This window comes from Gossypium arboreum, chromosome 3 (genome assembly GCF_025698485.1).
Source record: "Gossypium arboreum isolate Shixiya-1 chromosome 3, ASM2569848v2, whole genome shotgun sequence".
NCBI classification, from domain to species: domain Eukaryota; kingdom Viridiplantae; phylum Streptophyta; class Magnoliopsida; order Malvales; family Malvaceae; genus Gossypium; species Gossypium arboreum.
Genome location: NC_069072.1, coordinates 31461184 through 31488414, shown reverse-complemented (window position 1 = coordinate 31488414; position 27231 = coordinate 31461184). Strand labels below are relative to the sequence as shown.

Below are 27231 nucleotides of genomic sequence, written 5' to 3'. Positions count from 1 at the left end.
TTTCACTTATAATCATTTATTAAAATAATTTTATAAATATATTTTTATTATAAAATATTTTTCACTCATATAACTTTTTATACAAATATTTAGAACAATTTATGACTCTTTTCAAATTCTTAACTGCGAAATAAATATGCGCATCTAACAGACTCTAAGAGCAGAGACAATAAAGTTAATACTAATTAAATTAAGACTTAATTGAAAGATTCTAGTTGTTATAAAATTTAATATAATATTATATATATATATAAAATAAGGTTTTACGAGTGGACCTTTGCGAGGTGTGAGGTGTAGGAGGAGTTGGGCTTTCAGGCACTATAAAGTATAAATCTCTCTCTCTATCTAATCATTCCCCTTTTACTGTTTTACTCTTTACAAATTTTCCTCTCCTTTTTCGTGTTTTTACTCTTAATTTTGCTTTTTGTTTTGGATTGTCTCTTCTGAATCAGAGAAAACCCTACCTTTTTTTTCTCTTTTATTTCTTTGAATTGGAACGATCAAAAGAAGGAATGGGTTCTGAAGGATCGAGGGTTGTTGGTAAGTCTTCGATTTTCGAAGCCCTAGATTTCCCTCATTTATTTCCCAATTTACCTCATATTTTTCGATTATCGGTGAAATTTTGTTATTATTGTTCGATTGATGGGGCTTTGAAGGTTATGTTGAATCTCTGGGATTTTTCTTTTTGGGATAATGTTTGGATTTGGTGGAAAAGGGTTTTAGCTTTGATTATTGGTGCTCTTTTGTTTAGTTCGAAGTACTGTTTCGAAATGCTTGAGAATGGATTTGTTGTGCTTGGCTTGATATTCAAGGTGAAACTTTTACGGGCTTTTCTGTTGGAATTTATTACAAGATTTTTATTTTCTTAATGGATTTTATTGCCAGTGTTTGATGGGGCTTCTTTAGAAGTATGAATGATTGAGTTTGTATCCTTGTGTGTGTGTGTGGAGAGATTGAGATATTGTAGGAATGGAATCAGTGTAGCCAGGGTTTAAATTGCTTTTAGATTTAGTCTCTTTTCATTTGCCCTACGGTTTGTAATCTGTAAAATGCTAACGCGAACACAGATTAAAATATGTTTGTTCTTTGTTAACTCCTTATCTTTTTTTGCTTTCTTTTATGTAGTGTTCTGAGTTTAAGTTATCTATAGTTCTAGCTGTGGCAAAGCCATTATAATATACTATTATAACTAGTTAGATCTGGCAACACTCTTTCGTGTACCTTATTACAAATAAGGGATATTGATGTTGATTGAGTAAATTCTGGAAAAAAAAGAAGCAATAACCCTTAAACAGGTATTACTTTGTTTTCCATGCCTAGGACTTGTAGTATATGGCAGCTATATATAATGCATGAAATTTTTCCAAAACGGCCAATTTTGACTCTTCATATGGGATGCATATGAAACTGTTGATAAGGTGCTAGCTCTCTTAAAAAGGTATTATGTTACCTTCACCACATTTTTTGACCTTAAAGGTGTACTTGTATGATTCCAAAATCAAGGATTTCTTTTCTCCAACCATCTAATGGCATAGCTTCCAATTATATGATTATTGCTTGTCATTCAGATGTGAACTTTTTCTAGGTATCGATGCTTTCTAGAAGCTTCAAGTTATGCAGTGGCATTTGGCCTCAGAAGGCTTTGGGTCTAATCTTTATTCTGAAGCCAACTTGAGAGTTTTGCTAATTTTTCCTTCAACTGAAGACTTCATGGTAGAAAAGTTTCTCATTGATTGAGTGATGGAATTGAAACATATGGAATTATGGAACCAACCTTATGATATTTATTAGGGGAAGTGGTAATTTTGTCTTTTTTTTTTTTTTTTTTTTTGGTGCTCATTCATTGTTATCGTAAACCTTGTTAATGATGAACTTCATGAGTGGAACTTGTGGCATAGGCTATTTTATGCTATCAAGGTTACTTTAGTTATTTCTGGGTCTTCACTGACTACTTTACTGTATTTAACATAACATGCAAGCATTTCTTTTGCTCTTAAATTTTAGTTTTTTTTTTTATATGTTAGGAAACTGCATTTGATAGCAATAAACTTAATTCAGATTTCTAGAATGACTTTGCTACAATCCTGACCTAGGGACTAAAATATCTGGTCTTTGCAGTGCCAAGGAATTTCAGATTGCTTGAAGAGCTTGAGAGAGGTGAAAAGGGAATTGGGGATGGAACTGTTAGTTATGGAATGGATGATGCTGATGATATTTACATGCAGTCATGGACTGGGACTATTATTGGCCCGCCTAACGTGAGTCTCCCTCTATCTCTTCCTGTTGTGCTCTTTCCTGTAGTCGTTGTACTCATGTCTCTGAATTGATGTGGTTAAGTGGACTGACAAGTGTAAGGCTGTAAGCGGAACTTGGAGTTGATATGTACTTCTAACTATGCTCTTCTTCACAAGTTAGTGTAGTTATTGAGACAGTCCACTTTGACTGATTAGTTATAAGACTAAACCAGTTTTTTTTAATGCCTGTGTTAGAAATTGGAGGCATGAGAAGATTTTATGGTTGATATAAATTATATTCTAGCTAGAATACAATCACTGCTTTATTATTTTCTTTTTACCATGGAGTAGGATGCAGACTGACATATTTTCCATATTAAGGTGGCAATTAGAGCTTGTGAAACATATGAGACGAGAAAATTGCCTTTTTAACAGCTGAAATACTTCTCTGTAGGTTGCTTAATGAGTTTCTACCATCGAAGTTTGATGATAATTGATCACATAATTTATGTGCTTTATACCAAACACTTTTTGAAAAATTAAACTATTGCCCGCAAACCTATTGGAGCTTGCTTGGAACTGTTGCTTAAAACATACAGTTCTTTGTGATCATAAGACTTCTGTTTAGGACTTCTGCTAGAAGGAATTGTATGATTTATTTTACACGGTACTTCCTGTTGGTTGTCAAACAGTAATTAACAATATTTCCTCTTAAAACTATTCATTTCTTGAGATGAAAAATGAGTTAATAACTTGATTATTCTTTATGCATGTTAGACTGTTCATGAGGGACGCATCTACCAGTTGAAACTATTCTGTGGCCTGGATTATCCAGATAATCCACCAAGTGTGAGGTTTCAAACCCGGATAAACATGACATGCGTCAATCAGGAAACTGGAGTGGTAGGTGATGTCATTCTTAGGACCTTTTTATGCTATGACAAGATACTTATGGCTGCTAATTGCCAGGTCGAACCTAGCCTTTTCCCCATGCTTGCTAATTGGCAAAGGGAGTATACAATGGAGGATATATTGACTCAGCTGAAGAAAGAAATGATGTCTCCACAGAATAGGAGGCTGGCTCAGCCTCCTGAAGGTGAGTAGATCTTGTGTTTTTCTTGCTGTATCATAATCCTTTTGTATTTGTGCTGGTGGTATTTTAAGCTCATCTCTTTTATGAAATGAGTTTACTTCCTAGGATAGTGGAATTTTAATGGAGAAAAAAGTTATTGTTGCATGGAATGATAGATTATGGCTATTTATAATGTAGGTTAACTAATGATATTATTTGTGAAAGTTAGGATGTAGATGTAGATCTTCTGTGCATAAAATTTCTCTCTGATGCATGTTATGTAATTAAACTGTGATATTAATGTTGTCCCAGGCAATGAAGAAGCAAGGCTCGATCAAAAGGGTTTAGTGGTGAAGTGTTGCATCGTTTGAAGATCGTCGGAGTTGTATGAACATAATGTATATACAATCTATATGCTAGATAAATCCAGCGACCGGCTTAGCACCATCAATATATATATGCTTCCTCTGTATGGGAAAGATGTCCCTGGCTCCACCTAATGGTGGTTAAATAAAGCGAACTTCTTAATGAATTGATGACATTTGAAAATTTATGACTTGTGCTCACTGCTGGTATCGATGATATGTTAGTTGGCGAGCATTTTGTTTTTCTTGTTTCATGTGTTTTTGTTTCCATTTGATGTAATTTAGAATGTAGTGGAGGACAACATGAGTTGTTAAAACCCTTGCGTTTCTTCCATTACTTTTTGATATTGGTTTGCAGAAAGTTTGAATTTCATTTCCATGCTCATTTTGGACATGTCCTGGTTTCGAATTTTTCTTGCTTTAATTACCTCAAATTGGGTTTATGATTTGGAAAATTTATTATAATCAACGGCTTAACCAACAAAATTGTAAATAGTTTTGACACTCTTTATCAATAAACCATTTTGTTAGTATTGGATGCATCACTTTTGTTCTTTCCATGTAAGTAGTTTCTCCCCATGTAAGTTGGATTTTTATTTACAAATTTAATGCTGTTTCTATATCTTCCCATTAAGAAAATCCCATATCCATCCACAGTTGTATTAATTTCTTTCTGTGTCGCAAGGCCCTTTTCTGAATTTTGTAAAAATGTAATTGTTTTATAAAACATATAATTTTTAATCTGTTGTTCACCCATTTTGAGCGTCTATTGCTTTGAAACAAATGTTTGTATTAGGTTTTTACCCTGTATCACCTATTCTTTTTGGCTAGGTAATCCTAAGTTTAACTATTGATTTTTAGGCAGACTTTTAAAATCTGTTGTTAGCAGTAAAATATATAAAATACCATTTCTTCAAATAATTTATTTTAAATGTATTATTATTATTGTTTTTAATGAATTAGATGAATATATTATATATAGAAGTTAAAGCATTGGTTAATAAAACCCAAAATTTAATCATGATTTCAATGGTAATCAAATATCATCGTCAGATTTGAGCGAGGAATTAGCGATGGCAATTATGATTAAGGTGGGTTGTTCAAAAGTGGAACAAACATCCTTTTATTCAACTTCTAAATCAATCTTATCTTAGACCAAACTATTTGAGTCTTTACATATGAAATCAACGTACAACCATTCAAAACATGTATATGCATATTTTTGTCTTCCAATTACAGTTCCATATTCCCATGATTTCTGTCGTTAAGTTTACTTAAACCGTTTGCAATAGAGGAAATAAGGAGAGGAGGAAGTGATGGTATAACAAAGGTCGATTCACCTAAACAATTGAAGGGTTGGAGAAAGGAGGCAAGTGAGGGGGAGGATAAGGTAGCAAAGGAGGCTAAATGCTGACTACTTAGGGTTGCTGAAAGGCTAAAGGATCTTTCCCTTTTTCTTCATTCTATATGGTATTTATAGGGAAGGAGGTCTCATGCTCATTGAGGCTATGCCACCGGTAAATCTGGGACATGGTGATAGTGCAGTTGACCAGGTGGTAAGGCCGTTGTATGTGAGTTGTCCTCATGTATGATACTGTTATGACATTCCCTTAGTCGAGGCAGCATGAGGTTCTTACACCTAGTGGTCCCTTGGTGGTCTCCTTTTTGGAGGTGATTACGCACCCGCTAAAAGCTGGTGGCTTGGAGGATGTGTTGTTCTGGTTGTTGGTCACCTAGTGACTAGATGAGCAGTAGAGGATTGTCTGGGCCACTGTAGGCAGGGAGGTAAGCGAAAAACTGTCCATGAGTGTCTCTCAAGTATACTCTTGTGATGCCACATGTCGCGCCAAGTGGGAGAGTATAACACATATATGTTGACCATTGAGTCCTATTCGTGAGTAGGACATTGGGAAATTAAAAGAAAAAACTACCTAGTAATATACAATTACCTTTTAAATTTCTATACTATTATTTATGTATTTAACTAAGTTGATATTACCCATCAATCAGGTTCTCTGTATGTGTTTGACTAAGTAGATGTTACCTATGAACGAGTCTTAACTCAGTATGAAATTATCAAAATCTCATTTATTTTACAAAGTAAAAACATTATTATGAAGGTATTTATGTTTTTTTTATATTAAATACATACATAATAAAATTTAAATCTAAGACAAGTTATAATATTTCAACTTTACCATTTTAGCTAAAACCTTATTTGTTTTTTGTATCAAATTTTTCTATAAATATATTTGTTACATAAATTTTCACTTACATGTGCTATAATCTAATATTTTTATCCACTTGTCATAATCTAATATGATATAAATAATTTTATATGCAATATTTATAGTTGAGTTTATAATTTTTCATGTTAATTTTTTAATTAATTAATATCTAATATTTAATTAATTTATTGATATTAATTAAATTTTATTTTGTGATATTTTAGTTACTTTCAATGTTATTTTCATGTTTCACTTTATTCTATAATTTACAAAATTTTAACTTTAATTTGTTTATTTAAAATTAAATCTTTATATCTGACATATATTAACATAAATATTACATTAAAAAATTAATCCTATTTTAGGAAGCGCAATGACATATTTTAATATTAAAAAAAAAAACAATCAAGCACAATGCTGGAGAAACTTTTAAACTAATCAGTATAATTTTTACCGCTCATTATACTATCTATTTTAAATATTATTTTAATTATTTATAAGATTCATTATATTTAGAAATAAAAAATTTAGTTTTACTGAAATATTTGCTTAAATAAGTTCACTTAATAACAAGAATTTATCATATATATAAAAAAGGTTCCAATTTTATTAAAAGGCTTTTGTTTAAATGAATTTATATAATAATAAATAAAATGTTAATTTTTTTATTGAATTAATTTATAATTAAATTATTATCTTTCTATTAACAATTTTTTAAGCTTCAAATAGTAAGAAGCATGTGTTTGAAGAGTAATAAAATAATATTAAAAATTTTTATTAGCTTACAGTGTACCAAGAAAAAGAAATAGTGGTCTGTGGGATACAAGTTAAGTTGCATGTAAGCCATATAACAAACACCGACATAAAAATCTTATTAACTTATTTTGTATTCACTGTCTGGCTATTTCATTCATATAAATTACTAATTTATCGGGGACAAATGTTGTTTTATTTGGTAAGAAAAAGAATGGGAAGGATTGAAATTGAAATTGAAAATGTGAAATTATTAGAGTAATTTAGGAATAAAATTATAAAATAAGGAAACCTTAAATTTGTTGGGCAAAACCATAAATAAATTGGTTCAAGAGACTGAGATCAATGATTGGGAAGGAAAAGGATTTGAGGTACATAAAAGAACTGCTTTATTTATTTGCCAGCTCCAAAGTCGAGACATTGCATGATCCAAAAGGCATGGGCGCTGCTTTTAGACATTTTATCTCATATAATAGCTAAATGACAAATTAAAAAGTGCTGTGGGCACATCAAAGCAACACATAAAATTTAAGTTTAATCCAATCTCATTCTTACCATGTCTGTCTGTCTTTATATTCGGATTGTGGTTATTGAATGGGACATTCTCTTTTCTCATTTCATGGATCATCACAAATTTTGGTGTGATGGCACATCCAGGTCTTGGTCGACCACAACCCTATAGTAAAGCCAAAGTCGCCCATCCCCTAGAGAGATGGCAAAGATAGGGGGCATTCTTTGTTTTACTTTGTTTTGTGGCTTCATTTGATGACAAATGAGAGCACATATCATTTCATAATTTGCTCACTTACCCCACTTTCTCTACTTTTAAGAGCTCATTCAATTCCAACAGCAACAATGATTTTTCATTGGTAGTAAGCCAAAATATATATAGAATTTAACTATAAAATTTATTATATTAACTTATAATTTATTCAAACTCTTAACTTTTCAGGGGCTTTAGGATGCTCTTGGTGAATAGTATGTATATATATATTTGAATTTCACACTTTTTTTTAAGTATACTACATGTGTTTTTATCCAATATAGTGTTTGAATTTGGCAAATTTTATATATTTTGGTGCCCAAAATTAACAGTATTATTTTTTAGTGTTTAGTTAAAGGTTTAGAGTTGATTTGATGAAAGTTAATTGCTAATATTATTAGGTTGAAATTTTCATAACTTTGTTAATAGAATAATTTTATTGTTGATTGTGAATATATTTAATTTTAAAATATAATCCATTGGTTGTGCTTTCTTTTTCGAGTTTTAGGGTTAACTTGATAAAATTTAATTGTTAATATTATTAGTTAATTATTATTTATCATAAAATCGACTCTAAAACTCAAATTAAATATTAAACTATTAATATTGTTACCATCGAGTATCAAATTGTATAACTTTTGACAAATGCAGGTACCACATTGGACCAAAAAACACGCATGTGTCACATTAAAAAAAAAAGTGAAACTTAAGTATCAAAATATATATTAAGCCATATTTTAAGCTTCTAACTGAGTTGACACTAACTCAATTAGAAAATTACTAAAAATTATTATTTTTACAAAATAAAAAATATTAATTTACTGATATTTTTGTCTTCTAAATTTTCATAAAAAATATTACTATAAGAAATTTTGAATCTAAGACATCATGTTCAACTTAATCATTTTGGCCAAAACCTTAATTTTACATAATTTTGTCAAGTATTACCAATGAATTAGATGATGTCATCTTATTAAAAAAATCAACTAACAAGTTGGTACATTGCATTCTTAAAAAAGAATACAATTTGGAACTTTAGAAGTAACATTGTTGCGAGGATAACCATGAACCCTAAACATAACATATAAAATTATATATACTTACAATTTATATTACCAAACACAACATACATTTTAAAATTTAAAACTACGTAATTATATACTAACAATTTATATTACATATAATTATATTTTATAAGTCTAAAATTTTCTATCTTAAATTCAAATAAAATTAATTGCAAAAGTTCCATTTCCTTTAAAAAGGTAGTAGGATTAAAAAATACATCTTGCACCAGACATCCCTTTTATTAATCTTAAATAAATAGCGTTCATAATTGTTTATAATAAATAATATTTTATTAAAGAGAATATTTCTTAAGGTTAATATAGGATATCGCAGGAGCCCGCCTACTTAAAATGAAAAATTTTTCATTTAAATTCTTTAAAAATTTTAAATTAGTAAATATAAAATTATATTTTGCCCTCTTAAAAAATAATAAAAATTTAATTAAATTCTTTAAAATTAAAAAATATAGACTCTTTAAATGGTGAAATTGCATCTTTATTATCGTATAAATTACAAATTAATTTTGGCTCTCCTAGAAAAATTTCTTGGCTTTACCCCTAGTTAATATATGGTTTACTCTTTGAATTTGTGAAAAAATTATTTAGTTGGTACTTGAATTTATCCAAAAAAAGTATTTTTTTTTAAAAAGTATACTGAAAGGCTACTATGTGTCACTATAGTATTGAGCATCAGTGTCACATCAGCAGAAACTAACAGTGTTAATGTGGATATACGAACCTAGGTGATGGAATCCAAGTTTATGTATTGGGTAGGTACAAAAAAATTTCAAGTACCAATTAAATACTCTTAGATAAATTCAATGAGCAAACTACATATTAACCCAACTTCTTATTACAATTTTGTTTTTGTTTTGTTTCTAGATTTATATAAAAATAGTAAAATATGCTTTCTTTCTTTTTTTTCATTTGTACAAGAGGCACATTCAAAAGATGTAGTAAAAAATGTTATGTAGCAAAAAATGTAATTTTTAAAGTTAGTTAGTAAATTAGATTGTTTTCCTCAAAATTTAGGAAATAGGATATTTTAGAGAGAAAAATTAAAATGTGTATTGGAAAAAGTGCTTTTGAAAAATATCTTTTGGAAAACGTATTTTCTTTTACATATTAGCTCCTCCAGTTAGATGGTTAAATAATAGTGATTTCATTCTTGAGTTTTAAATTTAATTCTTTTCTAACCACATTTCTATTTTTTATTTCATGTTCTTTCAAGTTTTTAAAATTAATGTTTTTAATTAATAAATATACTTTCAAGATTTTTATTTTAATTCATCTTTTAATTAATAACTCTTTTATATATATAAATAAAATAAAGAAATGTAATAATATAATAAAATATAATTTTATATATATCATTATGTTAAAAATATTTTTAATTAATAAATTCTTTATTTATTTAAATAAATTAATAATTATATAATTATATAATAAATTTTTTTTATATTTATCATTATGTTGAAAATATTTTATTTCTTAAAACATCAACTAATTTTATTATATATTTTCTTTATATATAATATTTATATGTCATATATTTATTTTCTCCACCTACATTGTGGGAATAGTGATTTCTAATACTATAAAATCAAATAATTATTTCAAATACATATACAAAAATATATAATACTAAAATTTACTACACTCATGATATGGATTGAAAAATAAATATTTCACATATAAAAACTATATTTACTAAAAATAATGATATTTGAATTAATTAACTTGATTTTATAAAATAAAAATAAAAATGTAGTTAGAAGAGGTATTGAACTTGGGACTCAAGGATGAAATTGCTATTCCTTAATTGCCTGGCCAAAGGAGCTGACGTGTCAACAAAAAACGCGTTTTATAAAAAGTGTTTTTCAAAAGGCGCTTTTACCATGATGCGTTTTCAATTTTTTCTATCTAAAAATGGCTTATTTCCCTAAATTTCGAGAAAAAAGTCTAATTTGCTAATCAACTTTTAAAAATAAAATTATTTTGCTAAATCTCCCAACGCATTCTATATTTACGGAGCTACCGAAAAGGCGATATATGAAAGAAATAAGTCTTACTATTTATACATATGAGAGAGAAACAAAGGTTACTATTTACACATTTTTAATATATATTAAAATTTTATTACATACGATATGTGTGAAAATCACGTATTTAAAATAAATGTGTGTGTTTAAAAATTATAACACATAAAAAAAAACTTGAAACTAGTAATAATAACAATACTTACACAATATGTACGAAATTAGAATAAAAATAGTTTAACTTGTGAGTAAAATGAAAATTGAGATAGATAAATACATTATATTAAAAATCTTAAATGTACTTCAATTGTTTATCATGGAGTTTTCACTTTTCTATAGCATGTTAAAAGTTAATGAAAAGAAAATTCAATATTAAAATTCTATTTTAAAAATTTAAATATCGAATTGCCTTGTGACATCAACACAATTAATGACATTATTTATATACACAAATTTGATTTTTGAAAACATTTTATGTTAAAAGTTAATTTTTAAAGTTTATTCAAGAATTATTATTGGTATAGTGATAAAGAATTTGTTTCATTAGATATGAGTTTAATTTTATTTCTTTTATTCAAGAACTATATAAAAGTAATCATTTAATAAAAGGCTTAATTCCTATTTGACCCTTAAAGCAAATTTAATTTCTAGCTTTAATACCTATTTTTTATTCAATTTGATATCTAAAATATTATAATTTTTAGTTTTCTTTAACGGAGGATAGAAAAAAATCACATTTTATATTTTCATTTTTTTACTTAAAACATTTATTAAAATTAAAATTAAATAATTCCCTCTCGCCCCCTCTTCTTTGTCTTCAAAAATTAAATGCATTGTTTTCCACTTTATTTACAGGTTTGCATATTAAATGCCATGTCATAATGATCGAAGATGTGTAATATGTTGATTAAGAGTATGTAACTAAAGAATATTGTTTGTTGGTATGATGGTTAACGTGTTTATTATTTCAAGTATAACTTGAGTTCAAATTGCATTAATGATGTTGCTACTAAAGTTTTTTCTTCTTTGCAATTCATCGAAAAGAAATATCTAACTAACAATTATTCTAAATCCATCTTCTACAGAAACCATGGCTATTTTAGTTGGGTTTTGACTATCATAGCTGGTTCTTTAAGAATAATTTGGCTTTATATTAATTTTATGTAGGTGCAAAGGCAACATTTTGAATTGAAACTCAGGAGCATAGGGATGAAACAGAGACAATGTCCAATTTGGTCATCCCTTGCTCTCACCATAAACCATCTCCCCGAAATGCTATCAAAACTGAAAACTTTTGCTTGGAGTTTGTCAAGTATCAAAACCATAGAATCTTTTAAAACTAAACATTTTCTTTCATGTCTATTTACACAAGAATATTTGAAATACATAATGTTATAATAAACGCCAACAATGGCGGTAGAACGATTGTAAAGCATTATGAAAAGAAAAATAAGAACACACAAGTTTTACATGAAAATCCTTTTGGGAAAAAACTACGGGCAGATGAAAAAAAATTCACTAATGTTGAAAAACGAATGACACAATAGGAGTCTAGGCTACATCTATCTAAAGGTTGAAAAACCCTGTTCTAATCAAAGTCAAATGATAGAAGTACTATATGGACTCAACTTGTGCAATATGGTCTGTACTGCCCGGTTGCAACCCCAGTCCAGTTTTGTGCTTAGTGGGGATTTGTGGTGGGCTATAGCTTTGGGCCTTTAGCCTTTCACCCCTACATATCCCTTTATTTTGCCACTATATTTATTTCTTCAACAAGTGGCGAGATTCGGGTCACACAGTCTCTAACACATAAACATTTGTAAGTTTAAAGCGGGTAAAAAAAATAAAATCCAATCATGCTTTATGCTACTATTTATTTTCTTTAGGAGTTTCTTTACCAAGGGCCAGAGTATCCAAGCTTCACTAACTTAGCCAAGATTCTTATTAATAATATAGATATTTAAGAAAGAAATAAGACAAAACTGAAAGAAAAAGAAAGAAATAAAACATGTCTTAGTTTCTTAATCTTATTTGTAAAATTAAAAAAAAGCTCGATGAAACAATCATATTCACGTGTATTGTGTATATAGTCAATTTTTTCTATAACAACCACCCATTATAATAGCATTTTACTATAACAACTAAGTTTCTAGCAGATACAATTTTTATGTTTTATTTTAACCCTTTAGAACAACTTTTCACTTATAACAACAACATCCATAGGAATAAAGTACATTCTTTATTAAATTAATTATTTATATCAACATATTCACTAAATTTTGAAGTAAAATTATAGCTATTTTGTATAAGCAAGCATATTAATTTTAATTTATTAAATAAAAATTATATTTATTAAAATATTGTTTCAATAAATTTGTTAAATTTCACATAAAAAATCTATTAATTATTGTAAGGCCCAATTTTTGTCCGGGCTTATACCAAAAAATCAAAAAACAATAAACAGAAAATAAACTAAATTAAAGCAGCCCAAATACATTTTTAATCCAATTAAACAAATACCCCCAAAAAAAACCCTTTACCCAATTACATAAAATCCAATAATTTTAACCCATTTTTAATAACCCATGACCCAATAAGCCCTAAAACCCGAGGCCCAATACATCCAAAATTATCTCAGCAGCACTGGGAGCTTCTGGAACGTGCCAGAATAGGCCAGAAATTGGGACTCCCACGAGTGGCTCCTCGCGCAGCCTCCTTCGCACGCCTCCTCTGTACGGCCAAATCTGCACAAGAATATACCAGAAGAATTACTAACAGAATACAACTAAGGATTTAATTTTTTTTTTTTTTATTCCAAAAATCAGGCTATAAGAAGCCATTGATTTCATCCCTGTATTTGTTCACTCACACTGTACGCATACACGTACACTCTACGCATACAGAATACAAAGAAAATTTCGAAAAAGAAATTTTTTTTAAAAGATGATCTCAAGTTTTTTTTCCTCTGATTAATTTCCTTGGTTGGCTAGTTTTTTTTTCAGCATGTGAATCGACGCCCATGAAATCCAAAAGATCTCAGTAATATTGAGATCTGGACGAGGGTCAAATGGAATCAAATGTTTTTAGTTTTTTTTTCCCGAATAAACCATGTTAGATTTAAAGTTCTTTTAAAAAAAAGGAGAAAATGAAATGGTTTACCAGATTTCTTCGTGTGGAGCCTCCGATGGCGAGATCTGGTCACTGCCCATGCGTTACTGGCCACCAAATGGAATGGTAACTCGGTAGCTGCTGAAAGGAGCCCAGGCCATTTGATTTTTGGGCTATGAATGTTGATTGAATGGGGGTTGTGTTTGGAGAAGAAAAGGGTAGAAGGAAGGTTCTAAATAACATATTGAAAAAACGGTGTCGTTCACTAGCAATGAAGGTCCGCGCATTGGCCCGAAATGTGAATCGGATCTGAGCCATTTTGTATGCAAGGTAAATTTGCGCGCTAAATCCTTTGCATTCGCATGGGGCTTCAATTGCATCCTTTTTATTTTGCTTTGTTTTTTCAATTTGGCTCACTGATTTGAGTGCGTTGTCATTCTAGTCCATGATACAATGATGCGATTTAGGCCTGGGAGGATTTACAATATCAGTCCCTATATATTTACGCATGTTATGCATTGATCTATTTTATGGTCATTTTATTTACAAATTATCCTTCTTATCTTGTTGCATTTTTAATTGGGTCTTATATTTGTATAATCGTTAATTTAAAATACATTTAATATGTGTATGCCTTAATCCATGTTAATAAGTCCGTTTGTTACATTTGTACAATTATTTTTAGATTGTTCTTTTTGACATTATGTTTCCTATTTCTTTAAGTATTTTATATATATTTGTATACTAGTCATTCGTTTTAGTTTTTTATAATAACTATTATTTTGCATGTTGTAAATTTTTTTTATATTACATTGTTTTAATACCTCATTAATAAGTGTTGTCAATATATTTATATATATAAATTATTTAAAATATTTCTTGACTTATATCTCATTTACATGTTTTATCTACATATGATACTGTTTTGGAAATTTGTCTTTGTATTTATAAAATTGTTATTTTAAAATGTGTCTCCATATTATGTTATCTTAGTATATTATTTAGTATTTCTTTTAAATATTTTTAAGTAAAATGGTATTTATATAATTTTTAATTTCACATGTATTTATTTTTATATGTATATTTTAAATAAAAATCTATCATGTGTGTTATACCTTGCCATGTAATATTATTTCTTCATATTTAATATATTATTTAAGTTATCATTAAGCATATATTTTGTGTTCATATTTAATTTACATACATTATTAAAACCATGATATTTTATATATATAGTTTTTTTAAAATTTGCACCTAATTATTTTTATTAAATGCATAGTATATGATAAAATTAAGTTAATTTTATAATTAGTATTTTATTTCAAGATATTTTAACATTTAATTATTTCCAAAATATATGTATGTAACCTATATTAAATTATTTTATTATAATCTAAATTATTGATTTCAAATTAATATTTCTTTTATGTATATTTTATTCCTCTCTCTTTAAAATTATTCATGTGTATAATATATTTCTTTTGAGAACCATATTTTAAATCATACCACTTATTTATTGTGTACACTCTCATATTATCCTTATGTATTATATTTTTTATATTTTGTTACCTATATAACTTATATATTTACTTTGTTTCTTTCATACATTATTAATTTCATTTTTTTACAAATAATTATACCCAATTTCACTTGTATATACATGTTTCATAAATTTATTTTGTATATTATTTTATATCGTATATTGTCATTCCTTCATATTTAATACATTATTTAAGTTATCATGTGAATTATCAATTTTGAATGAATTTGTGTTCTAAATATTTCATAGATAATTTGATTTGAACTTTGTATTTTATAATAACTATTTCAATAAACATGTATCCCAAGTTTTTATGCAAATTTGTCAACTTATATATATATATATATATATATATATATATATATATATATGTATGATCATTAATTCATCATTATGTTGAAAATGTCTTATATTGATTTCTAATTCCATTTTGTTTCATACATTTTTTTGTGCATCATTTTATTTTGTGTCATGTAAATTATCGTGTATATTATTTTTGTATTAATTATTCACTATCCATGCTTAAAGAATTTTGGTTACATTATACTTAGAATAATTGTATATAATCGTTAGATGTATTAAGTGAGGTTTATTGTACTTTGTGTATATTATTTCATATTCATTAACCTTTTTTATATATATATATGTTTTGTTACAATGCATTAAGTATTTCATCTATTTTAAAACAAATAAACATATTTTTTGAGCAAATTTCCAATTTTCTATCATTCAAAAATTCTGAAATAAGGCAATATCTAATATTTGGAGAATTCGGAAAATCGTGCTCAATCGTACTAGGTATGACTTTTTCGGTGAACTAAATATTTGGATAACCTTTTATAATTTAGTGTACGAGTTTTCAAAAGTCAAAATTTCATCGTCTTCTTAAAGGTATAAAGGATCATATTCAATCGTGCTGGGTATGATACCGCATATTTTTGAAACGAGAGAATTTTGACCGCTAATTTAACTATTCAAGCATTTTAAAAAGGATCATACTTTGAAAAATCTTTTCTTTAAGGAAATTTTTGGTATAAGGATAGCAACAAATCAACTTGGTACCGATTTTTGGGCGTAATGAGGGTGCTAACCCTTCCTCATGCATAACCGACTCCCGAACCCGTTTTTTTATTACATGAACCAAATTTATTTGAATAGAATAAAACGTTTTAGTAGGTGGCCCAGTCACACCTAAATCAAGAGATTGGTGGCGACTCCACATTTTTGTTTTCAAAGTCGATGACCATTGTTTTCAAAATAAAAAAGGGTTTCGACAATTATATTTTATTAAATGAAAATAATCTTCCTTTAGTGAAATTAAATATATCAATTCAATAAACTATTAAGTTTCTTGTAGAGTGTGCCTAGCATATATTGGACAGTTTGTAGGCACTTATTGAAGATAGATGCAACCAGTCACAAAGTAGGGGCAACGTCACGATGAGGAGACTCATGACATCACGACGATTTCTCCAATTAAGCGGCCGTGTTTTGACAACTTAGTAGGATTCCTTCTCCCAGTCGAACTCTAATTATACCAGTGATATTTTAGTATGATTAGAATTCTAATATTAGTCTATTTAAAGGGGTCATTGTATCTATGTTTTGACAGGCCAATTAAGAGGCGACAAGATATAGCCGTAGGATGAGTTTTAGAAAGGGTTTTGGGATAGCTATGAAGAGAACTTTGTACCCTAGTTAGGGCTTTATATTTGGAGTTTAAGTTTTGTACATCTAGTACATTTAGGTTTATTTTCTATATGGAGTACTCTTGTTTGTTTACTCATCTAGTAAAAAGCTAAAATCTCCTTTGCCCGTGATTTTTTATCCTCTTCATCAGAAGAGTTTTTCCACGTAAAATTTGTGTTTTTAATATTCTCTATTTTTCTCTTTCGTTATTTATCCGGGTCTATTCTCAACATTTCTTAATTAAATATTCTATTATGAATTTGGAACATCATAAAATTATAAATTGATTATGTGAATTTAATGACTCATGATAAATAAATTAATTAAATTTGATAATTCATATTGATTAATTGAACTTGTTAGATTTATGAACTTCATAAGTAATCATATAAAGGAATGTAAAATAAATATTGCATGCACCTATTGTACGTCTTTTAATTTTATTAATTTGATTCCCACTTTTTTTATTTTTTGAAAATTATTCTCTTTTTTAATTTGATGAAAATTCACAATATTAATTATATGACAGATTTACAACAATTATCTCTCTATAACAACATGCTATAGGTGTATAACAGTCACCTCTCTATAACAGACAAAATCTTAACAGACGAAAGAGGTTGTTATAGAGAGGGTTGACTATATTATACATAAGTCATGAATTTAATATTTATATTTTAATTTGGTTACTTTTAGTCTTTTTACATTTTAAAATTAGAAATTCCAATCTTGGCCCAAACAATGACAGTTAAATTAATTAGGTTAAATTCTATTATTAGTCCCATACTATGCATAAGTTGTGGATTTAATCCATGTTTCCAATTTGATCATTTTTAGTCCTATACTTTCAAACTTTAAAAATTTCAGTCTTAATTCAAACGATAGCTATTAAATCTATTACCTAAAATGATAATTTTTCGACAAGTAATATATAAAAATAGCAAGCTAACATGTCATTACACATATAATAATATATTTACCACGTAAAATTTTAAAAATAATAAAAATAAATTTAATGAATTCAACGGCTACGATTTATTCATTATTAAAATATAAAATTAAAAATGACGAAATTAAAATGTAATCACGTATAACATAAATAATAATAGCAAATTTTCAACTTAGAAAAATATGAGTAATTTTTAATTTTTATCTGTTTTATGATTTCTATAATTAATATTTTAATAATTTAATTGTTGATTTTATGATTACATTCAAATAGATTTTGGTATAAATTTAAAATTTATAACTGTCAGATCAAGATGAGATATAAATTCTTTATTTTTATTTTTTGGTAATTCAATAATTAAATTATTAATCCGAAAATCCATCTAAAATATATTTAATTTTGGAGGTGGCAAATTATTGATGTATCTGTGGAGGGTAGCTAATGGAATCTGGTTTTACCAACTGTTGATGAACGGCGTTGTAATTATGGAGGCGAATATAATTTTACTTGCTTTATTGAAAAAGAAGGAGAAGCTTCTTCTTCTGGAATTAGTCGACAACTGTCTACATACCCTTGGCTTCTTATCGGCCTTCAAATTAGACTTTTGGGCTTCCAAACAAATACAATCAAACCTAAGTTTAACGCATTGACTCCTTGAATCCTCTCTAATTTCTTTAATATTCTCCGTTGATTTCAGAGTCAATTTGTTTTTAATTTTACACCATACATGTATTATCTTTTTCCTTTTCTAATCTTTCTTTATCTTATATTTCACAATTTTTTCAAATTTCTTCAAATAATATCTTTTTCGAGAGTTTGTAATTGTCTCTTTAAATAATATCATTTTGAAGGTTTAAAATTATGTTTTGATTTAATTGGAACTGCAATTATCCTATATAATTTTTACTAATAATTCTTTAATCAAAAGTTAATACACGTTAAACCCAAGGTAACTACTGCCACATTAATGGATACATCATTTTTCTATTAAAATTGGTGTATGCCAATATCAGTATATTTCAATATACCTTTTAGATTTATCAATATTTTTAAAAAAATATTTAATATATGTATATAAAAATATTTACAAATATTAAATGAATGATATTAAATAAATTTTAAATATAAAATATTCATACACAATGTCTTGCTAAAAGTTTTTATTATTTATTATCATTTCAGTAAAAGTTAATATACTTTTTAATATCATTTATGCACCAATTTATGCACAATGTTTCGGTGAGACAACTTGAATTGAACGAAACACGCCAAAATGACTAACAAAGATCGAAATTTCAATAGGTACAGAAAAGAAGTTGATTGCATTGATTTATTATTGGAATGATTTGTATCGACTTGAACGTATTTAAATTCATATCCTCTTATATGTTATAACCACAATAATAATAACAAATGAGTTAAATCTCAATCCGCATCAATTTAGTGGGTCCTAAGCGTTTAGCGTCAACCAAGTACTACGCCTGATGGCATGAAGGTTGGCGACAAATGACTAAAACTTACGGAGTGGAAAAGGGATTAGATGTGTAAAATGAAAAACAGAAGTGATTGTATCAACTGTTTTCGCCCCAGGCAATAAGGCATTCAAAAGTCTTAGTCACAACAAGCTTTGGGTGATTTTCCTAGAAATTTCATATTGTTAAAAACATATATTGGTCTCATTCCTCAATGTCGGACCTTCCTTCAGTCTGTCCTAAACTTCCACAATTCTTTCGCCTACATATATTACATAATGTAGGAACTAATTGCCACGATTAATATTTTTTTCGCCTACGAAAAAAGGAAAAAAAATTAATTAAATCGTTGCATTCAATTGAGATTCTATTGTTAATCGAAATAGTTAATCATTTTCGTCACCATGTTGATTGTTAAAATCAGTTGGTAGACCAACTAAATGGTAACATGTGATAGTTTCAAATTTAATCTTATATTTTTTCAAAAATCAAAAAAATTTAAAAATAATTAAAAATAAAAAAGTAATAGAAATAAAATATTAAAATTTATTTAAACCTACAAAATTATAAAATTCATAAAACTTATAAATATTTTATAAATTATAAAAATAATTATAAAAATAAAACATATTAAAAATAATTATAAAAATTATAATAAGTTCTAATAAATTATATAAATTATAATTTTAATAAAATTAAAAAATATGTAAAAATTCATTTATTGATTCCTCATTTTAGAAATTAAACACTTAAAATCTAAATAAACATGTAACATTAGATCAACTGTTAGATAATGGGACTAGTCATTAGAATTAATGTTGTTTGAATTGAAATGGATCAATCGGTTAGATCGGTTGAACTGGGAACTGAAAGGGTATTGATCTAGAGAAAACCATTAGACCAGTTGACCCAGGAATCAATACGGATCGATTAAACGATGGTTAAACTAGACTTTGTTTCCATTTATTTTATTTATTTACTATTTTTAATGATTTATTTAATTGAATCGGACAAGCCAGTCAAACTTGTCAAATTGGTGAACGTGTGGCCTGATCGATTCGACTACTGATTCGGTTCTGTAAACTTTGGTCAGAATACTTCATGCTAACATATGCTACTATTTGCAACTGTTGGATAATAAAATTCAATAGTTTGGACTTTGAAATGTTGAAAATTTTTCATGCTAACATATGCTAATATTTGCAATCGTTGGATAATAAAAGAATTGGACTAGCCTCCAAGTGAATCGTTCTGAACCATTAAAAAATAGAAAATCGAAAAAAAATTGATGGTTGAATTGGTTTATAGATTTAAATATTTTTTATTATTTTTATGGATTTTTTAATTGTTTGTTTAGCTATTATTAGATCAATTATCAAATTGGTTTAACTGGCATGCTGTAGTCTAATCGATTCGACCGCCAATATTGTTTCTAAAACACTAGATAAATCTTAAAACTAAATATAAACTTCAATTTAATATACCTTGTGACACTTGAACTTCGATTTTATACAATTGTCTATTTGATATTTTGATTTTATTCAATTTCACAAATCACTAATACTATTATTGATATAATATCATTTTACATTTCATATTACATATAAAAATATTTATATTAGTTAAACATGAAAATAAATTGATGTATTTGTTTTAAAATATGTATAGATAAACCAAAATAAAAATTTTATATACATAAATGAACACAAAATTAAAATGTTATTGTAGTGACCCGTTTTTATAATGGTGTATGCAAGCAGTGGTTTCGAGACCACAATTCCAATGAGAGAATCTATAGATATAGTTAATTAATAATTATGAGTTAAATATAGTATAATAATGAATCTTGATTTAATAGATTTTATTAATTGGTCAATTAGTCAAGATACAAGTAGTGGTGTGTACCAAAATTCAGTGATTTTGAAAAATGAGGTATCAAGACCTCATTTTCATAAATCGAGCTATTATTATTGAATATTAATGGGGTTATTATGGGGTTATTATAAAAGTGAATTTAATTTTCATCCGAAAATTTTATTGATTGGATGGTTATTTAGAGTACAATGACTAAATTGTAAATTGATCTATATTAATTTTTGTGAACTAAAATATTTAATTAATAATTATTAAAGGTCTAATGTATCAATTTAACACCTTTTAATTTTTTATGTTAAATAAGGTTATAATAATATTAATAATGGTTAAAATAATAAAACATAAACATCTGGATCTTCATTTATACTTTTTACCAAAAGAGAAACATTAGAACATCATTTTTTAACTCTAAGGTTTGGCCAACTTGTATTCTTGTATGTAAGTACATCCTAAGTCCATTTTAGTAATTTTATATTTTTGATATCACCGTAATTAGATCCAACTAACTCATATCTCCGTTTTTAAAACTTTTAAACTTTTAAAATGTTGTCATTGATGAAAAGTTAATATTTTTATGTTTAATGGTATGTTTGTGAACTTAGTCGTAAATAGGAACTAATTTGTTAAGTAACTTTTGTTAACTTTGTGTATAAGGACCAAATCATAATAATGTAAAATTTATTGTGAAATTTCTAAAATTTAGGTTTTGAGAGGGTTTTACAGTGATGGATTTGTAACTGGATTGAAAATTAAAGCTTGAATTTGAAAGATATAATAGTTTTGGCTTTAAAGACTAAATTAAATAAAATGCAAAACTTTAGGAAAATTGTGAAAAATGAGTAAAAGATATTATATTCATGAATTTAGATTGTTTAAAGTGATAAAAGCTAATAATGTGAAATAAATTAGTATATAGATCAAGGATTGAATCGCACGGAGGAAATTTGAGAAAAAGGGAAAATTGTAGAATAGTCCTTACAAATCAACTTGTTATCCGAATACATTAGGTAAGTTCATAGTGTATTGCAATGTATATATACATGTTGTTGCTATTGAATTTCATATATATATATATATGTTATTAATATTGTGAATTGGAATTGAAATGTTATAAACTAATGTTAAGGTGAGTAAGGACTTAATTGAGAAATGCTGAGTATTGGTGAAACATGATTCATATGGATTCAGAATGAATGTGACTTGTTTACATCATGTATACTAAGAACATGGAAGTGCCCCTGATTTATAAATATTATGAATTCTATTTAAATGCCCGATTGAACGTAATAAACGATTAGGATACGGTTGGCATGCCAATAGGGTTATATCATGTGTTGTATGAGTTTGATATGAGATGTGATTTTCACTTTGAAGAAGTTCTCTAAACTTAAGTTATTCAAAAACTTTCAGAGGAAATCAAGAAAGAAGAAGAAGAAGATGTAAAAGGTATTCAGAATGATCTCCGCTATCCTTATATACTTAAGAATGGAGACAAGGATTAGTGAAAAAATCAAAAAGTTCCACTAACTCTCTTGATTCACGTGATTAAGTGCACTTAACAAAATTTAGGTCTTATCATCTATAGTAGTCTAGTTCTATTCTAACTAAACTTGACTAACTAAATCACCATACAAAGATAATAAACAAATCTAAAAAACTGCAAACTTAACAAGTTCGCATAAAGTTTCTAAGTTGAACGGATACTTAACAAAAGAGTCCACCAAACCTTAGAGCTCACCAAACTAGGATTTCGCCAAATGGCCTAGTACATAGAATTCTATACTTAGATGGAACATATACTTTGCTTACTCAAATCTATCATTAATTTACCATCTATACGCCAAACAGAAACCAAATACGGAGACTTTGTCAGGCCGGCTGTATAAGGAACTTATATTTTGACAAAACTCTGTTTTTACAATATTTCTATTAAGTATCAATGTTTGGATTTGAATTTTTGCATTCTGTTTAATGAAGTTATTATATTTAAACTTATACCCAAATGGCTTGAACGTTATTTCAAACTACAAGAAAATCACAATTATCATATGTTTATATTTAAAACTTTGTAATAATTTTATAAAGCTTCCACCAAATTGTTTTGCTAAAAGTTAGTTTGATTTTGAGTAGTGACATATCAAGCTTAGATCATATCAAATGCTCGTGTTTGGCATGTTACAGCCCAGATGTGTTTATGAAGAGATGTTAGCCTTAACCTTGTGCAAAGGCCTTAAGTTTAATTGTTGGTAAGTTTATATCAGAATGGGCATATTGGTCTAGTGGTTAAGTGGAGTGTTAGAGTGTTGGAGGTCCTGTGTTTAATTTTCTGTGATGGCGTGGAGACAGTATTTTTGCTCCAATTTCGGCTAAGAGTTGTGTTGGGATAAAATTCTAAGTAGTCGTATTTTAGTGGGTTAATAGGAAGTGATTTTAGGAGATAATTGGGGAGAAGTTATCAGAAAATAATCTGATTATCTTTTTGTTGCAAAAAAAAAATAGAGTTACGGTTTTCTCTCTAATTCCCCAAACTTTTTTTGACGTTTTCTTCTTTTTTCCTTTTTTCCCTCCTCTGTCGATTCTTTCCCCCAATTGCTGCCGAAATTTCCATTATTTTTCCCCTTCCATTTTTTTTTACTTTTCCAATTTTCCAATTGACTCGATTGTTCATCGTTGGTTGTGCATGTTCGATAAGTAACGGTTTTGTCTATTGTTAATCGTTCTTGGTTAATCTCTAAAAGGAGGATTCATTTTTGGTGTTTAAGAGTTAATCAAGGGGCTGGTGGTTTTGAATCGACGCTGTGATTATGTGAAGTTGTGGTTACTCAAGCGAGGTTCTGGAGGCTTAGGAGTGCTTATGCATAAAAAACGATACCAGATGTGTACTCAAAATGTAGAAAATGGGATTCAGTGAAAAGCCGAAATTGCTTGCTGTCGAGAAATAAAAGAAATAAGAGAAAATGATGTGAAAAATTGTAGAGAAAGAAAATAAGGGTGTTATAAACTTGGAAATCAACATTTTGCACTAAAATAGTTTTGGACAATAGCAGTAGTCTAGTTTTCAAAAATCATCAAAAATAGTGGAAATTGAAGAGGTTGAATAAAATATGAAATTAAATTTTATTGAGTCTAGTTTTTCATAGAAGAAACAGTGTAAGAAATGGAATTGTAAATTATGAGATATAATAAATTTTGTGAGATAATGTTAGAATGATTTCGGGTTCCCCTGTTCTGATTTTGGAAAATCATCAAAAATTGTAAAAAAATAATTAGGGGCTTAAATTTATCTTTTTAAATCTTTAATGAGTCTATTTTCAAGAGAAACAAACAGAAACATCATCCAAATTCGGTAATAAGAGATAAATAATTTTTAGTAAAGAAAGGTTGAAGTTTTCAAACAGTAAAATAGGGATAACTTTGAAGATTTTACTGTACTTATTTGATAAACTATAAATTCTGAAAATTTTGTGGCAGAAAGGTATTTGGGTATAGTTTCAAAAACATCAAAGCGGATTTTAATTTGGAATTTTGTATCACAAGATATAAATAATTTAGTGACAATGACTCAAGTAGACAGCTTTGAATGAACATATAAGTAAATAGTGAAAACATATATGAATATTTAGCTAGCATGGGTTACATTAAAAATGGATCACACGGCCAAGGTCAATTTGGGCCAAGTGGGCCGCACGGGCAGTTCACATGGGCGTGTGAACCCATTTTTACCAAAATGTTTCTAAGCTTGCACAGGTCGTCAAGTTGACTATGAACTAACTGTAAGGTCGATAAGTGCTACTTAGACCCCTAAATGTGTGAAATTGACTGAATGATATCTATACTGAGTATGTTAATATCTGAACTGAATATATGTACTGAAATTGCATAATAGCATATCATCCATTGTATGTTGCATTGCATTGGGTTGGGGGTTGTTATTCGGAGGAAGTGTACTGAAAGGCTTTAAGCCTAATTTACTGGTAGCTTAGCTGTAAACTGCTGTTTTGTGCCACATTCGGTACTACTTGGAGTGCAAGGATTGGTGGGTTGATTATATTCCCACATGGAGCGTAGGGTTGGACGAAGATGATGTGTAGAGCCTGGTTGGGTAGGATTTTGCTCTTGCATAATCATATCGCTATCGACATGTGATGGGCTAAGGCCCTCTTGCATTTTGACATTTATCTTGAGATGGGCTAAGGCCCAAATTGTCACTGATACTGAAAAGGGCTTAGGCCCAAGACTAATCGACTGTGCACTGGGAATACTGATTGTTTGTTTGTTTCTGCAAGATTACACACTGACTTTATGTAAACTCACCTTTTTTGTTTAATGTGCATAGGTAATCCCCAGACTTAGACAGATCGGTGTGACGAAAGACTCAGCGGTGACCACAATAATTTTTGGACTTCATGGTTTTCAATTTACGATTTATGATTTGATTATTATTGATTATTTGGGTTGTAATTTAAGGACCTTCTAGGACTTTGGTTTTAAATTTGGGTTTTTATTTATTTATTTTACTTTATGGATTTATACTTGCTGGTCATAGAAAATTTGATTTTCAAAAAGTTAAAGTATTTTCTAAATGAATGATCATTTAGACTGTTTTATTAAAGCTTTCGCAATAAGAGATGTTTCAAAACAAATGTTTTAAATGAATAAAGACGACTTCCTAAGTTCTAACAAAGGTTTACTAAAGATAATAACATGGAATATTTTCATCGTAACAACGATGTTTCAAAAATACTATTGTGTGACATTGCCAGATACATTAGTGGTATCAGAGCTAGGTTACAAAACTTGGCTATAGATTATACATTTTATAAAAAAATGAGCTTTCAAAAAATTGATTGATTTCCAACTAATTTGAAATGTTTTTACTAAGTAAGTGGTACACCGACTCTCTGGCGCTGATCCTGTAAGTATTTTGAACTGTGATTTGTTTTAAACTGAAACTGTTATGGATAGTATATTATGAAACTACTATAGGTAGCAAACTGTACTGAAAACAATCTAGTTAGTGTATACTGAAAATTATAAAGAAACTGAAAACTGTAGTGAGACTGCGATTAACAAAAATGAACTCTGAATAACCGATACTGTTTTACATAAAACATTTGTTAATAAACACTGGAACTGTAACTAATTCATAAAACTGTTAATACAGATAAACGTGATTAGACAATGAGCACACCGAGGTATCCGCGGATGGGGTACTAGAGGTCAAGGTAGAGGCCGCAGAGGAGCTCGAGCTGAGTCATCTTCATTGGGTAGCATACCATATTTGGATACGAGTGAGAAGTTAGTGTCGCCTGCTACTGAGACTGGGTCCTAAGATCACATGGTTAGGGACGACGCATTGTCCCAGTCTAATGCTAAGGATTTTAGAGAAGGTCGCTGGGCCCAATACTAGATCTGAGGGACGAGGGCCAGTTTCGGAATGACTCCTGTCCAATGGAGCTGAGGTCTTCAAGGGTGTCACTGGAGTTGCCCCTAATGTGACCGAGTATTGGATTGTGGCCACGGAAAAGATCATAGATGACTTAGACTGCACCCCAGAGCAGAAATTAAAGGGTGCAATCTCACTGTTGAGGGATGAGGCTTATCAGTGGTGAATCACTGTTAAGGAGGGCACTCAGCCCGAACGTCTGACCTGGGAGTTCTTTAAAACCAACTTCCAAGGGAAATATGTGCGGGCGAGCTACATGGATACCTGTAAGAGGGAATTCCTGAATTTGACTCAAGGAGATTGATCAGTGGCCGAGTATGAGGCCGAGTTCCTGTGACTGAGCCACTATGCGCAAGGTATAGTGACCTTTGAGTATGAACGATGTATTCATTTTGAAGATGGGCTTAGAGATAATTTGAGAGTCTTGATAGCTCCGTAGAGGGAGTATGATTTTTTTGCACTAGTGGAGAAGGTGAAGATTGACGAGGAGGTTAAGCACGCTGAGTGCCAGAACTGTGACCACGAGAGGGGTAAGAATAAGAGGGATTCGAAGCCCTCGAGTTCTACACAGAGGCATAAAAAAAAAGGCTAGAGTTGATGGGTCGGTTAGAGCTAGCCCCCCTGTTACTGTTAC

The 27231-nt window shown here is 28.9% G+C and overlaps 1 protein-coding gene and 2 long non-coding RNA genes across 4 annotated transcripts; 2 read left to right on the top strand and 1 right to left on the bottom strand.

The window, feature by feature from the left end:
- The first annotated feature begins 204 nt into the window (after positions 1 to 204).
- On the top strand, positions 205 to 3988 carry LOC108457712 (ubiquitin-conjugating enzyme E2 variant 1A). 2 transcript variants are annotated; one of them, XM_017756797.2, is made up of 6 exons: positions 205 to 325; positions 453 to 540; positions 2119 to 2258; positions 3012 to 3137; positions 3204 to 3330; positions 3619 to 3988. In XM_017756797.2, exons 2-6 carry the CDS (start codon positions 513 to 515, stop codon positions 3675 to 3677), a joined length of 480 nt encoding a protein of 159 aa, XP_017612286.1. In that variant the 5' UTR covers positions 205 to 325; positions 453 to 512; the 3' UTR covers positions 3678 to 3988. The 2 variants fall into 2 exon arrangements, with proteins under 2 accessions (XP_017612286.1, XP_017612284.1); XM_017756795.2 differs by having other exon boundaries at positions 278 to 540.
- Positions 3989 to 12975: 8987 nt separating this feature from the next.
- Positions 12976 to 14096, bottom strand: LOC108459474 (uncharacterized). The gene is made up of 2 exons (XR_001867357.2): positions 13678 to 14096; positions 12976 to 13262 (listed from the first exon to the last, which is right to left on the bottom strand). It is a non-coding gene; the product is annotated as an uncharacterized LOC108459474 (long non-coding RNA).
- Positions 14097 to 16187: 2091 nt separating this feature from the next.
- LOC128290265 (uncharacterized) lies at positions 16188 to 16986 on the top strand. Its single transcript, XR_008279950.1, has 2 exons — positions 16188 to 16668; positions 16779 to 16986. It is a non-coding gene; the product is annotated as an uncharacterized LOC128290265 (long non-coding RNA).
- The last annotated feature ends 10245 nt before the right edge of the window (positions 16987 to 27231 follow it).